General features: G+C 32.3%; 3 protein-coding genes across 3 annotated transcripts in view; 1 reads left to right on the top strand and 2 right to left on the bottom strand.

Moving 5' to 3' along the window:
* Positions 1–8449: 8449 nt before the first annotated feature.
* Positions 8450–10196, top strand: LOC116145387 (CBS domain-containing protein CBSX5-like). The gene is made up of 2 exons (XM_031430853.1): positions 8450–8881; positions 9244–10196. Exons 1-2 carry the CDS (start codon positions 8541–8543, stop codon positions 10091–10093), a joined length of 1191 nt encoding a protein of 396 aa, XP_031286713.1. The 5' UTR covers positions 8450–8540; the 3' UTR covers positions 10094–10196.
* A 3546-nt stretch (positions 10197–13742) lies between these two features.
* On the bottom strand, positions 13743–15871 carry LOC116145460 (ultraviolet-B receptor UVR8-like; the record flags this gene model as incomplete). The annotated part of the gene is made up of 3 exons (XM_031430911.1): positions 13743–14523; positions 15306–15413; positions 15497–15871. Coding segments are annotated over 3 exons (795 nt in total), but the record flags the coding sequence as incomplete, so codon positions are not given.
* A 6-nt stretch (positions 15872–15877) lies between these two features.
* Positions 15878–15919, bottom strand: part of LOC116145459 — a 16492-nt gene continuing 16450 nt past the window's right edge. The window contains exon 15 of the mRNA XM_031430910.1: positions 15878–15894. Within this exon, the coding sequence (XP_031286770.1) occupies positions 15878–15894 (17 nt within the window). The remainder of the gene's footprint in view (positions 15895–15919) is intronic.

Here is a 15919-nt window from a genome sequence, read left to right as displayed (position 1 = left end):
CTTATATGTTTTATGGTATCATCAGCTGATCGTATCCTTAATTACTCAGAGCGCTTATCAAATAAGACAGTAATTAATCAAATTTATTATTAAACAGCTTAACCTAACATTTGGTTATAGTTTATCAATTTAGATACAATACATCAATTTACAAAGTTATTGGAGATGATTGTGAGAAATGTTTATAGTGCAGTAAAGATATTTATTGATTAGTACACGAATAACAAGTTGATAAGTGAGATTTTTAGAATGGTTAAGATGTTTTGAGTAAATCTTATATTTATTGTGATTTTATTTATAGTTTTCTTTTATGATTGCTATTGAAGAATACAAAGAGAGCGATCTCTCAATATTACAAGTATTTGACGTATTATAAAAAAATGATAAATTAGTCTTTTTCTAATAATATGTTTTTACTATTTTTACTATAAAATAAATGTTAAATCAATCTGTTTTGAAGAGCATAACTATTTATTTATACTCTTTTCAACTTAAAGTAATGATTACTTTTATAAATTATCTTGATTTAGTAAAATTATTCTTTTATTTTGATTTGTTTAGAGTTTTTATCGATATCCTTAATTTAAATGAAACTTCGACTGATGGTTGGACAAAATATCCCTCCGAGTCAGCTTAAGGATCATACAGCTAAATATGTTTTGTCTTCAAGCGCTTGGAGAATCCTGGTTTTTAGAGATGCATGCTGAGAGCTGATCCGTGGAAAAGTTTGTTGGATCTTGATGGATAGAGATGACATCAGCATATTATTTAGGAACAATATATTGTCCAATAAAATGAGGACACGTCAACTTAACAAAAATACAAAAATAAAATAGAAATTTTTACATTTTATTAGATTTTGAATTTTATAAATTTTAGATTCAAACCCTTTTTTATTTTATTTGTTTTTTTAATTTATAATTCAAAACTAAAATTAAATAAATGTTATTTAAAAAAAAGAATTAAAAATTAAAATAAATAAATGTTCAGGGTATTTAAGACTTTTCATTTTTTTAATGTTGAAGTTAATACCAATTCACTGTTATTTTTTTTTCTTCTCTAAATGGATTAATCTCCCATTAATACATTTAATTTGAAAGGGTGAATTTTTTATTAAATTAATTAGTTCATGGCATTAATGGAGAAGATGGTTGAGATGTAACATCAATTTTTAATGGAGATTGAGGCAAAACCTTATGTCTCTCTCCAATTTCTCGATTGTTTTGATGTTTTCTATTTTGCTGACAATTTTCCCAGGTCCACCACTTCCTTCTCCTCTCATTTTCTCATCAACCAAACAGAAGCTGCAAATGTAATGGGTCTCAGTATCTTCATTTATGGACGACCACAATTGCTCTCATTTTGATGGGTCAGATTGCAACATTTTTCATATTTAAGCTTTTTATCAATCAATTACTACCATATCAAATGCAGTGACTTAATTGATTGATTATAATGTGAAGCAGTTAGAAATAAACATTAATATTAATTCAGCTTTTTTAACTAATTTAATTTATATATGGAGATGCCAGATCATTAAGAAACTGACGTAAATTTTGAACCATTTAATTCTTTCAATACTTAAACTGATCTCTCACCATATAATAAATGAATTGAATGGGGCAAATTCATATATGGTAAGAGAGATTTTTTCATTTATATAATTAATTGCTTTGAAATTAATGAATGTGACAACTCACATGCATATGTACCCATTTTCCCTAATTTCATTATTTTGAGTTATGAGTTTATGACCCACCCAAATTAAATTTATATTATAAAGTCTTCAATTCAGTGATTCTATCTTTACCTAATTTAGCTGTACCATGTGTGAAAAACGAAATATGATATTGTTACAATTTAGAAACAAGGACTACCAAGGATCAATGTCGGCATGGTCGTTTCCTATATCAACGTAACATTGTTCGACGCAAGACAATGTGTTGAAAAATCACTGTAAAATTAAAAAGTGATTAATAATTTCTTATTTTTTAGCTATACGAGGTATTTAGGCCTCACAGAACACTCTACAAACCCAATAGACTAAGATAATTACATAAATGTGGTAGGTACTTCTACTGTATATTCGAACACAAGACTCCCCTAAATATAACTAACCCTAGTGGTTAAAAGATTTGCTATCAGGCCACGAGGGGTGAAATTATTTAATAATTTTCTTTGAGTTTGAAAGGGTTTTAATGTGGTGTTTGTGGCCCTATAAAGTGGTTATTATTTTAAATAATTTGACATCATTTTCATTTCAGGGGCCAGCTTATGATGAGGGATTGTTGCAACAACAATTTCAATTTTGCATGCATGTTTGACGCCCCATATAAAACCAAAATTGTTGATGATGATCCAGCAAATTCCCTTGGACAATTTTCATAATATGTCCAAGCATCCTATGCCAAATTAATTTCATTGTGACTTCGACCTTTCTCGTTCATTCATGGGTTTCATTTAATATGTAACAAATTGCATTGAAGTCAATATTATTGGTTTATATTATAGTTATATAATTAATACAAAATCTATTATTTATATAGTTGTGACAATATAGAAAAATTGCTCAAAGAAGGAAAGTACTTATAAGCACAATTTCCGAGTCTCTAGTAACCACTCTTATTAGTAATCGAAATTAATTGAACTCAGGACCTCTTAGGTAATACCACAAGAATCCTTATTCAGTCATTTGACCACCCAAAGGTGGTTAGAGTTTGCTTTCAATATACCCTAAAAAAGTGGCTCTGAAAAGAAGGATGTTAAACGATTCAAATGCTTGTAAACGTAATTTCCGAGTCTCAGTTTAATGATGTGTGATTCTATTTGTTTGTTATAGTCCACTTCACTTCAACTTTTAAAACGATTTATTTATCTAATTAGGTGATTTTGTGAATTTCACACACAATTAAGTAGTATGTCATCTCAAAGTTGTTCATCCATAATAACAAGACCCTTTTCATAACTTTGATAACATAATATTGCCTCGACCTATTTTAACTATCATAATAGGGTTCGACTTTTCTCAACTTATACCAATTTATAATTGAGATGATAAAATTCAAGTTCAGTAAATTTTTAGTTATTTATTAAAGTAAGTAAAGTGAATTTTTAAAGTTTGCTTATTTAGTGTTAAACAAATATGAGAGAAAATGACTTTTGTTTATAGAGTAAACGACTCTTTTCCACCTGGTTTAATAATAGATTTTCCACCCATAGACTTTTAAAATACCATTTTACTACCCAAATTTGTATTTTGTTTCCGATTCCTTCATCGTTGCGACCCCACATCACAACCATTCTCTTTCCCCCGATCATCACTCATCAAAACCCTGAAACCCTACTCTCGCCAACCTCGCAAATCGTCAGTAATTGAGCAATTAGGGTTTGCGCAACCACTCCTCTTAAGTCAAATTTCAATAAATCACAACTATCAAAATCTAACCTTCTACCACCAAAAAACTCATCAGCCTCACCTTTTCCAAAACTCTAATAACCTGGACCGAGTTTGCTCTTTGTTAACCGTTGAAATATAAATTTGAATAATAATGTGATATTTGAAAAGTCTGTGTGTAGGAAAGTGTCATTAAACCATTATTTAGATGGAAAAAAAGTCATTAACTCATGTTTATAAGATAAAGTTTAATGTTAATTAAAAATGATTTTTTATCCTTAAATCCTTATAAGATAAAGTTTGATGCATGGCGATTGGAAGGACGATCACAGTTCACAACCAAAAAGAGGGATTGGCGTTGAACTTAAATCCTTCATCTTATCTAGAGGATGATGATGAACAACAGTTTTCATTTAATTAATCTTCTAATCCATCATTTTTTATCTAGATCAAGATTAAGTGATGCTATAATATATGATTGATTCAAAGAAAATATATGGTGGAGCATTATGTTTGTATTTTACGAATCCAATTATTATTTTTATTTTTATTTTTATTTTCATTTTCTTTCACCAATAAATTTATTATCTACTTGAACTAATTAATTTAAAAATGTCTCCTGCTGGTTCACGTGTGAACAAAATAATTGTTTCTCAGCCGTACGATGGGCAGTGAACCGGTTTAAATTCATAGTACTTGGGCCGTTTGGGTCGTGTTACAGATCCTGACCGCCGAATCAAACGGAGTAACGGACAAAAGCATCCGTCCAACCTTCACGTGGCAGAACACCATTTCTTAGATCTCTTTTTGTTTTTTTCATTTAAAAAAATCTAACAAAAAGGAAAAAGAAAAAGTTGATTTGATGTTTTCCTCTATGACAACGAAGGATCAAGATAAATTATAAACGGAAAATAATTCAAAGCTCTTTTTCAATAAAAATATTATAAATTAAGAGCTTTTCAAAGTTTATTTTATAGAAAATATTTTATTTTTTTTCCCCAAAAATAGCTTCCGACAAATCCTCCCATGTCGGGTCAGAATGCTCTAGAAACTTATAATATTATATTGTTTATTCTAATTTGAAAGATAAAATTATAAAAATAAATATGTTGATAGAGATTTTGAGCTACCCAAATATCCTGTGCACTTAATTCATTATTATGGTACTTTCTAAAATAATATTTTTTTTAAAAAGTAAAATTGGATGGGTATTACGATATAAAAAAATTAACAAAAATATCTTCCTATGTTTGTTTATTTATAAACAGTCCTATAATAAAATATTAAAAATTAACAAAAACACCTCCATCCACCCATTAAATATTGACAGCCTGCAGTTGAGGTAGTGGCGCACAATCGATTGGATCTAGGTGGTCGTGCGTCGATATGGTCATTGTTGATGGTCAACGATGGCCATATCTTGGCCGTCATTGACGACTGGCTACGACCAAAGATCTAGTTGAAAAAGACTAGATCGGCGTACTACCAGCCAGATCCAACCGATAATGTCGGTAATGTGCCATTATACCAGATTCCGGTTAGCTTCCGGTTGTGGTGGTCGGAATCTAGTAAATGTGGATTGCTAGAGTGTTTTTGTTAATTTCTAAATTTTTTTTTTGGGTGCTTAGTTAAATTAACAAATCTAGGGGGTTTAAAAAGAATTGAATACAAATATAGGGGGTTAAAAAGGGTTTAATATTATAGAATAATATTTTGAGAATAAAAAAATAAATATGTATTTTGGATAGAATAGGGAATAGAGTAGTGAAAAATTGTGAAACAAAGGGGCCTAACATTTATTATTGACTTATATTGTAGTAACCCTTAATAAAAATTAAATGGCACGTAAAAACTATATTTGGAGTGGTAGAGTGATTCGATAGAAACTTTTAGGTGTATTATTTAAGAAGTCTTGAGTTCGAATCTCTCCTCTATTGTTAATAGGGATAACCACTGAAGCTCTTATTTAACTGATAATTTTATGGTCTTTAATGATTAGTTTAGGTGCGTGTAAATTGACCCAACACACACAGTTATAAAAAAAAAAGGTACTTTAAAATCATCTAGATCTACCCAATATCTCATTGAAATATTTCAGTGAAAAAATAAAAAAGAAAATTTATTAGAGATAAAACATATTTTAATTAAAAGAATCTAAATTTGGCCTCCACTTGAGCTAATTAATTTTAATTAGCGGCCTTAATTATCCTGGTTGTTCCATCGTTTATTACTTTTTCACATGACTTTATTGGAAAAAAAAAAAAACCTATTCAAAATTTATGGTTGAAATTTCTCTGTATCAACATCATGTATTCATGGTCCATCAATCTAATTCAATCGAAATAAAATCATTTGATTTAATTTAGAAAATTAAGCAAAATTAATGGACCCATTTGTCCATATACTTTAAAACATTACAATAGGAGACATGTCTCTCTCAGTTGAGGGATAATTTTGTTAATATCATTAATGTTTCTTTTCCAAAAAGATATTACAATTTACAATATCTTTTATCACTTTTCCTATTTAATTACCCAATTTTTTTAAGGTAAAGTTTAGGCTTTGTACGTTTGGTAAATTTTAATTAAAAAAGTTGAGGACCACTAATTAATTCACTATTGTGGCCATTTTTTGAGACTAATTAATGTAATTAGTATATTAAATTAGGTTAACGTTGGTAAAATAGTAATCTTCAGGACCCTGAAACTATCGAATAGATAAGAGCTAAAATGGCTATCCTTATTAGCAACCGAGGAAGGAATCGAACTCATGACCTCTTAAGTAATAAATCAAAGAGTTTTTATCGAAAAAATAGGACACCCAGAGGTAGTTAGGTAAAATTTTTAATCAATGTGTCAAGTCATTTATTATGTATAAAAAATAATTAGTAAATATTATTTGTTTTTTTTTCTTTATAATAAATTTATTTTATAGTGTAAAGAAATTCAACAATAAATATACTAAATGAAGCAGTAATTAGCCTTTAATTTTCTGTTACGGAAATGGTGTTGTGAGAGTTACATTTTATTTTAATTCAAGAAAAAAAAAATCTAACAAGTCAATGTATATGATAAATTAATTATGAATTTACAGATTTTAATATGATAATGTTTGTCTTCAGATTAGTTCATTCCATTAGTTTTGATTTAATGATTTATATTATATTAAAAAATAAATAAATAATTTTTATTTCTTATAAGAATAAGCATCCAATCCAATTAACTTCACATGAAATTAATTTAAAATAATTTCAAAGTCAAATCAAATTAAACATAAATTCTACAAATCAATGAACATTATACCTCGAATTAATTGATTTTTTCATTAAATTCATTAAATTCAAAGGAACATTAGTTTCCTATTAATAATTAAAAAAAATATGTGATTATGTGAATGCAATAATTTTAGCTTGGTCTTCTGTTAATTTTATAGTGGAAAAAAACTTGATAAATTGACTAATTCAAAGTTTATAGTTTATACACACGGATTTCATGAGACAATTAAATTATAAATATTTAAGTAAAAAATAATCATAAATTTATATTAAACATTTGAAATAAATTTAATCAATATAATAAGTTGAGTGTTTGGTTGTATTTAATTTAAATATGATTTTCAAATAAAATCCTTCTGAAAAACATATACTTAGATGGTTCTAATTTAGGGGTGGATGGGTCCGAGTACCCGCCCAAAATCAAAGGAATCGGAACCGATTGGTTCCTTTGATTTGGAACCAGAACCGAAACTATCGGTTCCGATTCTTAAAAACTTGGAATCGGAACCTATAACACAGGTTTTGGTTTTAGTTCCGGGTATCCTGAAAAATATTAATTACCCCCATTTAAAAAAAAAAAAAAAAAAAATAAACCCTTATAAAATTATAATTACACCCCTAACAATTAAGTGCAAAACATTAAATAATATATTTGTTTATATTTACTTGATGTTTGATTATAAGTATTTAATTGTTTGTTTTCACCGATAATAAATATTTAAAAGCTATTATTTAAGGTAAATATCTTATGTATAATAATTTCTTAATCAAGTAATAAGTGAAACTTAAATATTAATAAAAATATTTTAAAAAATTGATATTTTAATGAAAATTAATAAGAATTTTGATACTAAGATAAAAAAAAAACCAAAATTTTCTTATATATTTACATGATATGTAAAATATATATATATAAAAAAAAAAAACCTCATATGCAAAATATCAAAAAACCTCATATTCTTTAATATCATATCAATTTAGTCCTGGTTCCCGGTTCCGGTTCTAGTTCCTTTGATTTGGGATCGGAACCAAAGCCGCATAGTATCGGTTCCAATTTTTTGGAACCGAAACCTACCCTATTATGGCCGGTTCCGAGTAGGAACCGGAATTGACACCCGGGTACCCGTCGGTTCCGGTTCTACCCTAAAATTTTGCCCACCCCTAAATAAAATATATGTTGCTTTCTTGTAAATATATTTGGTCTATTTAGAAGAAAAAAAATACTCAAAAATCTTTTAATTATTTTTGATGATTTAGAAAACAATATTTTTGATCATGGTGAAATTATTTTATATGTTATTTTATACCAAAAATACTCTGACACTATATACTTTTTTTGTTTATATTAAATACCCACATAATTAAAAAAATTACCTTATTTTTTTCATAATTTATTTATAAAATTTGTTGTTTTCATTGTGTTACCTATTCAATTAAGCATTAGTCTACTAACTTTATGTTAAAATTATTAATATAGGTAAAATAAGAATATTATCAATATAGGTAAAATTATTAAACATCAGTCTACAGCCAATCTCAACTTGTTTAATTTTACCATTATAAAACAAAAAATTATTTATTTGGCTTTTAAAAGCACTTTTTCAGACGTGGCATAATAAAGATAAAAATAAAAATAGAGTAACACATTAATAATCTTACCCAAAAAAAAAAAAAAAATTGGACCCCACACGGTTTAACTCTCTTATAAATAACCTTCCATTTACACACTTTAATCTCATCACCAGTCTTCAGGCCTGCACCACAGCACCAGCACCAGGATCAAAACTTACACAAAACACTTCATAATCTCTAAAACAAGAGACCCTTTTAGCTCTTCTCCCCAAAGCACTCAACTTTTTCCTCTGTTTTTGCATGGCAGTGACCTTACTGGCACATGAGGTATCTGACCTCTGTCTCGGCAAGCCGGCGCTGAGAGCTCTTTCCGTGTCCGCCTCCATCGCCGACGCTCTCTCCGTGCTCAGAAACTTCGAGGATAACTTCATCAGCGTCTGGGATTGCGAGCACAACAAGGTGCATGAAAGTGGTGACGCCTTTTTGTGTCAATGCGTTGGCAAAATTTGTATGGTGGATGTGATTTGTTATCTTTGTAAAGATGAAAACTTGTTGTCTCCTTCTGATGCATTGAAGGCACCTGTCTCTGTGCTTCTGCCTAAGATTCCGGGACTCGTGGTGCATGTGGAACCATCTTGCAGGTAATCCAATTACTCTTTTCAATGTGGGATTTATGTTCATTTTCAGTTTAGTTTCATTCAGTTTCAGAGATTTTAAGTTCTTGAAGAAATGAATTTCTGTTTTTCTGCTTTGATTGTTGGTGGGTGAAATGGTAACTTGGTAAGAAAAAATGAAAAATTATCATTTTGAATCTGGAAAAAAGGAAAAAAAATCTGCTAAATCTTGTTAATATCGACTAATATTTCTGTATTTTCATCATGTTTATTAAATGAGTTGGAAGAATTCACTTTAATTTTAAGCTGGTAACTGAAAAAGTTTTAATTTTTCTTTTTTGGTGTTTATTGTGATATAATTAAATCTTAATGCCGGTTTCTGATTGCAGTTTACTTGAAGCAATTGATCTCATGCTTGAAGGAGCACAAAACCTGGTAGTACCAATCAAGAACAGACTGAGCACAAGAAGAAAACAGCTCCAAAAGCTCTCACCAACCAGTCCAACAAGCCACAATGGCCGAGAATTCTGTTGGCTAACTCAGGAAGATGTAATCCGATTCATTCTCAGTTCCATTGGCCTTTTCTCTCCAATTCCTGCACTATCCATTGACACTCTAGGCATTATAAGTTCTGATATTATTGCTGTGGACTATGACTCCCCTGCCTCATTAGCCCTTGAAGCAATCTCTCGCTCACTTATTGATCAAACCTCAGTGGCAGTGGTTGACACTGACGGCATTCTGATCGGCGAGATCTCGCCCTTAACACTCGGTTGCTGTGATGAGACGGTGGCTGCCGCCATCACAACACTCTCCTCTGGGGACCTTATGGCATACATTGACTGTGGAGGACCCCCGGAGGATCTTGTTAGGGTGGTGAAAGACAGGCTCAAGGATAAAGGCCTGGAAGGAATGTTGGAACAATTCAATGTCGACTCGAATTTATTGTCATATTTGTCTGCAAGTTCTTCATCAGATGAGGAATCAATGACAAGCACTCCAAAGTTAGCAAGATCAGGAAAGCATAGCAGGTCAATGAGCTATTCAGCAAGAATAGTAAGGAGAGCAGAAGCGATAGTTTGCCATGCGAAGAGTTCTCTAGTCGCAGTTATGATTCAGGCAATTGCACATAGAGTGAATTATGTTTGGGTTATAGAGGAGGATTGTAGCTTGGTTGGAATTGTAACATTTTCTGACATGTTAAAAGTTTTCAGGGAGCGTTTAGAGAGCATGACCTGAAAGATGAGGAGCTTTTTAGTAAAGTTCTAGCTTCTCATTTGAAGGGTCCGGAGCTGAAGTGAAGATGTTAGAGAAGAAGGAAATTAAAAAAAAAAAAAAAATAGTAAAGCTATGTGAATATGGCTCCTTTTTGGTTTTAATCATCTGGGTTGAGAAGTTTGGTCTTTTTTTTGGACGATTTGTAATTTGTATCATTTCTTTAATTTGTGTGTTCATCCTAATCCTGTTAACTTATTTCATCTAGAGTGGCAGGCAAAGGAAGAAGATTTATATATTCTGTCCCCTTGTGTTCATCTTTTTCTCATGATTCAAGTTCAAATATTAAAAGATTATAACATGTTAAACTAGTAAACAAGAATAAAGAATGAATTAATAAACTGATAACAGATTGTAGCATGGGATAAATCAAGTGTTTAATTTTGTAGAGTAATGCTACTGACACCAAATTTGTGCATGGAAATTTTTTACTGAACGACTTGGCATCCATTAAGATGTAGCCACATGGACATAAAATAGTAATTCCGTGAATGAATGGCCGTCCATCTTACACGGACGGCTGTCCATACGTTATGGACGACCGTTTATCACGAATCGTCTACGACAATATCAATAGACTCCTGTCCATATAATATAAACGGGTGTCTATTTACTATGGGTGTCCATCTTATATGGACAGACGTCCATATAAGATGAGACGGTTGTCCATACCCAAATTCTAGTTTAATAACAAATTTTCTTTAAAAAATTCTAAATTGTGAGTGCTTTTATCCATCTCTCTTGTTTTGCATTTTTTTTATAAATGAAAAAAAAATGTAAATCTAAAAAAAAAAATTATTTGAGTATGGGCACCCGTCCATCTCATTTGGATGGTGGTCCATTGTATATGGATGGCCATCCTCATTAGATGGATTGGCATCCATACTTTAAACTTTAAAAATTAAAGTTTCTTTTTTCCTTTATTTCATCTAAAAGTTTTGTGCTTTAAAAAGAATATTTCATCTAAAAATTTTGACTTAGACAAGCCATAGGTTTTTATAAATGAAAAAGAAATTATAAATTTAAAAAAAAAAATTATTTGAGATGGACTGACATCCAATACTTTGTGCTTTAAAATTATATAGATGATCGTCCATAATAAAAGGACTCCTGTCCATAATACCATTGATATTTTCTGGACTCTCGTCCATTCGTGATAAATGGATATAGACGACCGTCCATAATTGTTAGATGATCGTTCATTCACTGAATATTTATGTTGTATCCTATGTGGTCACGTATGAGTCAGATGTCACATACATCGTACCAAATTTTGGTACCAGCATTAGGTGTCTATATCATTTTTTTATTTTATAAGGACTTGGTGGAGGCGTAGCTCAATTCTTCTTCATGATGACAGCTCATGGTTGTTGGATTAAATTGCATGAGAAGACAAGGATACTGCAAATTTGTGCATCTTAGAGTGTATTATTTTGACCAACAACTTCTGTATTGACAGGGGTAAAGAGGGACGTGGCATAAATCTACAGGTTACTCTGATTTTATGGGCTGGAACTCAGGGATTGTAGCCATGTGAAGTAGCTATGGCTTGCCCCACAATAAAATAAATTTGCTTCTGCCACCATATTCTGTAGGAAATCACTACAAAAGATGATAAAAGTAAACTGATTAGGTCCTGTTAAGTTAAAAAGTTTTCATCAGTAGTTGGTCCGTTATACTAAATAAAAGCTTAAATGTAAGGTAAGACCTTGATGGAAGGCAAAATTCTTGAAAACTTCGGAACTGAATCTCTTTGATTTTGTCTTTTGAAGTAGTTCTAAAGCTCCTGAAGATTTCCCCACATGGGGAATCTCTGCTTGTTGAGCAATCTATGACTATGAACATATCACACATATAATAAGATTCTCCAAAAAGCACATTTGAGTCTTAACATGTTCTGAACCTTAAACATGAGAAATAGTATGGTTAATTAATCAAATAAAGGAGATGTTTATGACTGGAGAAACATACTGCAGAACAGTCTGGACTTCAGTGGCATAGCGTCAAGTCATTCAATCAACTACAAGTTTCTAAAAACAACAGCAGCATTTCATTCAAGGCTTGATGGCAAGAGACAGTTGTAATCCATCAAGCCTTCCAATAACATAAAAAAGTTGAGATGGGGGGCTGGACTCTACTTGGGGTGTGGGCAAACCAGAGCCGTACAATTAGGTTTAGGCTCACAAAATTCAACAAGTTGTTTAATGTCATTTCAACTGATAAATGAAATGATAATGAAACCAGTTCTGTTGGCTGGGAAAAGTCAAAAATGAATTCTGAAACGTGCATTGGATTTTGCTTATAATATTTCATCTTTCATACAGCCGTGTGAAATGAAACAAGTTCGAATTTTAAATTGATTTCATTCCAAATGTATTCAAACCATTTGAGAAAATCAGACTTAGTCCAAATGGTCAATATCTAGTACAGGTACAAGATCGTTTCTAGTAGAAAGGAAATATAAAATTTTTATATTTTTTTACTTGTAGAGTTGGGTATTATCAAGCCAACTGGTGAGTAATTTTTCTGCAAATTCAAAGCTTTGAAAAATTTGTTTAACTAAAATACCTACTTGGATTTTGTGAAGCTAACACAGATCATGAATTGACATATACAGAAAAGAGCATGTGCTGATCAGATTTTGAAAAGCAGAAAGTAGGAATTGCTTATTAGAGAAGCACTTACTGTTTTAACTGCTTATTCTAAAAGTTTCTTCCAATTGAAGGGGGGGGTGAAGTGGTAAAGTTATTTGACTGTTTTGAAGACCATTAGGTCTGACATTCAGTTCAAATAAAGAAACCAAGAGATGGGAAAGGAAAGTTCCACAATTAACAAGGCAGATGTCAACCGTAAACAGGATAAAATCATTTAATGAATTGGGTCGCTGTCAATGACCAGACAAGAAACAAAAGTCTTGGAAAATAGGAACTATGGGAAAGGGAACAATGAGTACTTCCAACAACAGTCGAGCAAAAGCATAAATGGAGACTGTTAACTAATGTTGTCTTTATGGAAAATGCAGACAGGAACTTTCTTTTGTAGGCTTCTAAAAGATTGGTCCCAAGCCTTTTCAGTAAATTTGCATTGTCGTGAACATCCTAGTTTCTAGGATAGCTGGTAGGTAATACTCCTACCAGACATTTTCCTTTTTTCTCTTGTAAAAATTGGTCCTTAGCCCTCAAGAACCGGTAAACAGCAGCTGTAACCATATGTCGGTAATAAGGTAGCGATATTCTTTGATTGGATAAGTTCCGACCTGCACAAAAGCATAATGGTTTGGGCACTGCTCGGTGAAATAGACATGTATGTGACTTTGATAATTGATACCACCCTAGCGGAATAACGCTACAGTTACCGACGGGTGTGTACCGAATTTATGCACTGAATAACATGACAAAATAATAATAATTGATTCATTATAAGTTAATATTAATCAATGGTTATGATTTTACTACGTCATTCAGTGCACAATTTTGGTATATACTTTTCAGTAACTCTACCATTTTCTTTTATGAAATTCTATAAGAATTGTTAAGGGAAAAGAGTCCTCCCTTTTTCAGAAATAAATAATAGCATAAACCTCTACAGAAAGCAGATGGGGAAATTCCATGCAGGTCATGCGCTTTGGGAAACAAGATCTGTGATAGATCACATGCAATGCAGGTCTACAATAGGCAAAGGAAGCATAGCAGAGGATCACAAGCTAGGCTGGCAAAACAGAACAGGACAGAGGACAGTCAGCACAAGACAAATGGCAATATGGGAGAGGAGCAGTACAACATTCTGTTATACTGGGCATTACAAAAAGAGAGCAGATCGTGAGGGAAAGGAGAAAGAGAAGACAAGGTTTATTGGGAGGCAGCTGGCCCTCGAAGCACAGCAGAGTTATCTTTTTTTCTTTGAATCTGTTTGAGTATTTTGAGTACGCAGTAGGCTTTTATTCTGGTTTTTGTTTGCATTTCCAAAAGTGTAATACAGAGTCTGAATCATTCAAATACAACCTTCAGTTCTTGAACTTTCTGTTACATTTCTTTTTTTACTGTTACATTTCATTGTTGGGTTTGCTGAGTTGCTGAATCCTATCAATCTGCCTCGTCTTCCATTTGCTGAATAAAAATTTCAGTCGGTTGAAGGCATCCTCTTAACTTGTCAAGTCCAAGTTGTGCTCGCTCGTTATCTCCAAAACCAAATATTCGCCCTTGTTGAGTGACTACAACAGTGTGGTACAGACCAGTGCTAATTTGAGAAACATGGTGACCTCTTAAGCTATCAAGGATTCGCGGCTTCATAACTTTATCATATGTAAGCCCAAGGCTACCAAACCCCATCCACCCAAAGCCATAAACAGAACCATTATCAACCAGAACAAACGTTTTCCTCTTTCTTGCACACACCTACAAGATGAAATAAAACAATCCCAATAAAGTGGCATTAAAGAGTAGAATAGAGTTGCATTGAAGGCAAATCTTCTAATTCTTACATGGACATAATTCTTTTTCAGATAACAAACCAATAATTCATAACAATTAAATGCTACCAATAAATACCTTTTAGGTTCAATAGTGAATTTTTTTTTAATAACAATGCTTTTTTCCGACCCAGCTGTTTAATTTTATAATCATAACAAGAAAGCGGAAAAGGTGAATTCAGTTATGATGTTTGAATGCACCTTTATACCTGATTCTGATTATGGGCTCAATGGTTAACCAAAGTTTTGATAACTACACTTTTTCTGATCCAGTTGTGTAATTTTATAATCAAAAACAGAAATTTGTAAAGGACTTCAATTTGATGTTTAAATGAACGCATAACCAATAAATTAGGAATCACAACTTTGGTCTGATAAATGCAGTAGACCTTGGTCCACTTGATAAGATCATGGAGGCACAAAAGGTGGACCAACAGTAACAGATGAAAGAGAATATATCAAACACCCTAGTGGAGATGGAGACACATTTTGTGGGAACCTGATGCTGGGAGGAAAAAGGCCCCTCCCGATTTGACACAGAAACTGGAAGGAATGAAAGCACAATTTTGATTCTTGCCCTAATTCCTACAAATTAAGTATCCTATTACAATCGCTAGAATATTGCCTTTGTGTTAATAAACAACATGCAGGAAAGCTACTAGGTACACTCTTTCATCAGGAATGATATACTGGATGAATGAACCTAACCTGGATAGCTAGGTGGCTCTTAAGGCTGCTCAAGAGTTCTGGAATAGTCTTATCAATCTCATCACCATGGCCTAGAGCACCACAGTAACCTTTGCCCCAAGCATATACCTGCAACCACCAAAAACCAAAGTCAGAAATTCACCAAATCCAAACAAACTAAAGAAAGAAAAGATCTCAGGGAAAAAACTAACAAATCCACTGGAATCAAGCGCCACTGCATGCTCGTCACCAGCAGAGACACGGACCACATGAATGCCCTTTCTCTTAAATGTCTGGATCACACGTGGTTGGAACTCATTATGCTGTTCTCCATGTCCAAGACAGAAATTAGAACCAGAACCAAACGAGTAAACTTCCCCATTTCCAGTTACAGCCAGGACATAACTTGGACCAGCAGCAATCTGAACAACAGAGCCAACTTCCTCAAGTGATGCAATGCTTCTGGGTGTTGGCCTGTCTACAGTGTCACCATGACCAAGCTGGCCGTGTGTGTTGGACCCACATGTGTAGACATGACCTTGTCTTGTTAGGAACACAGTGAAATTAAGCCCTGCAGCAACCTGAAACAACTTCTAGCTTTTAGTATAGACTGAAATCATTGTGAGTGAAAACAC

The sequence above is a fragment of the Pistacia vera genome, unplaced genomic scaffold (genome assembly GCF_008641045.1).
Source record: "Pistacia vera cultivar Batoury unplaced genomic scaffold, PisVer_v2 Contig461, whole genome shotgun sequence".
Lineage (NCBI taxonomy): Eukaryota > Viridiplantae > Streptophyta > Magnoliopsida > Sapindales > Anacardiaceae > Pistacia > Pistacia vera.
This window is presented reverse-complemented; position numbering and strand designations above follow the sequence as displayed.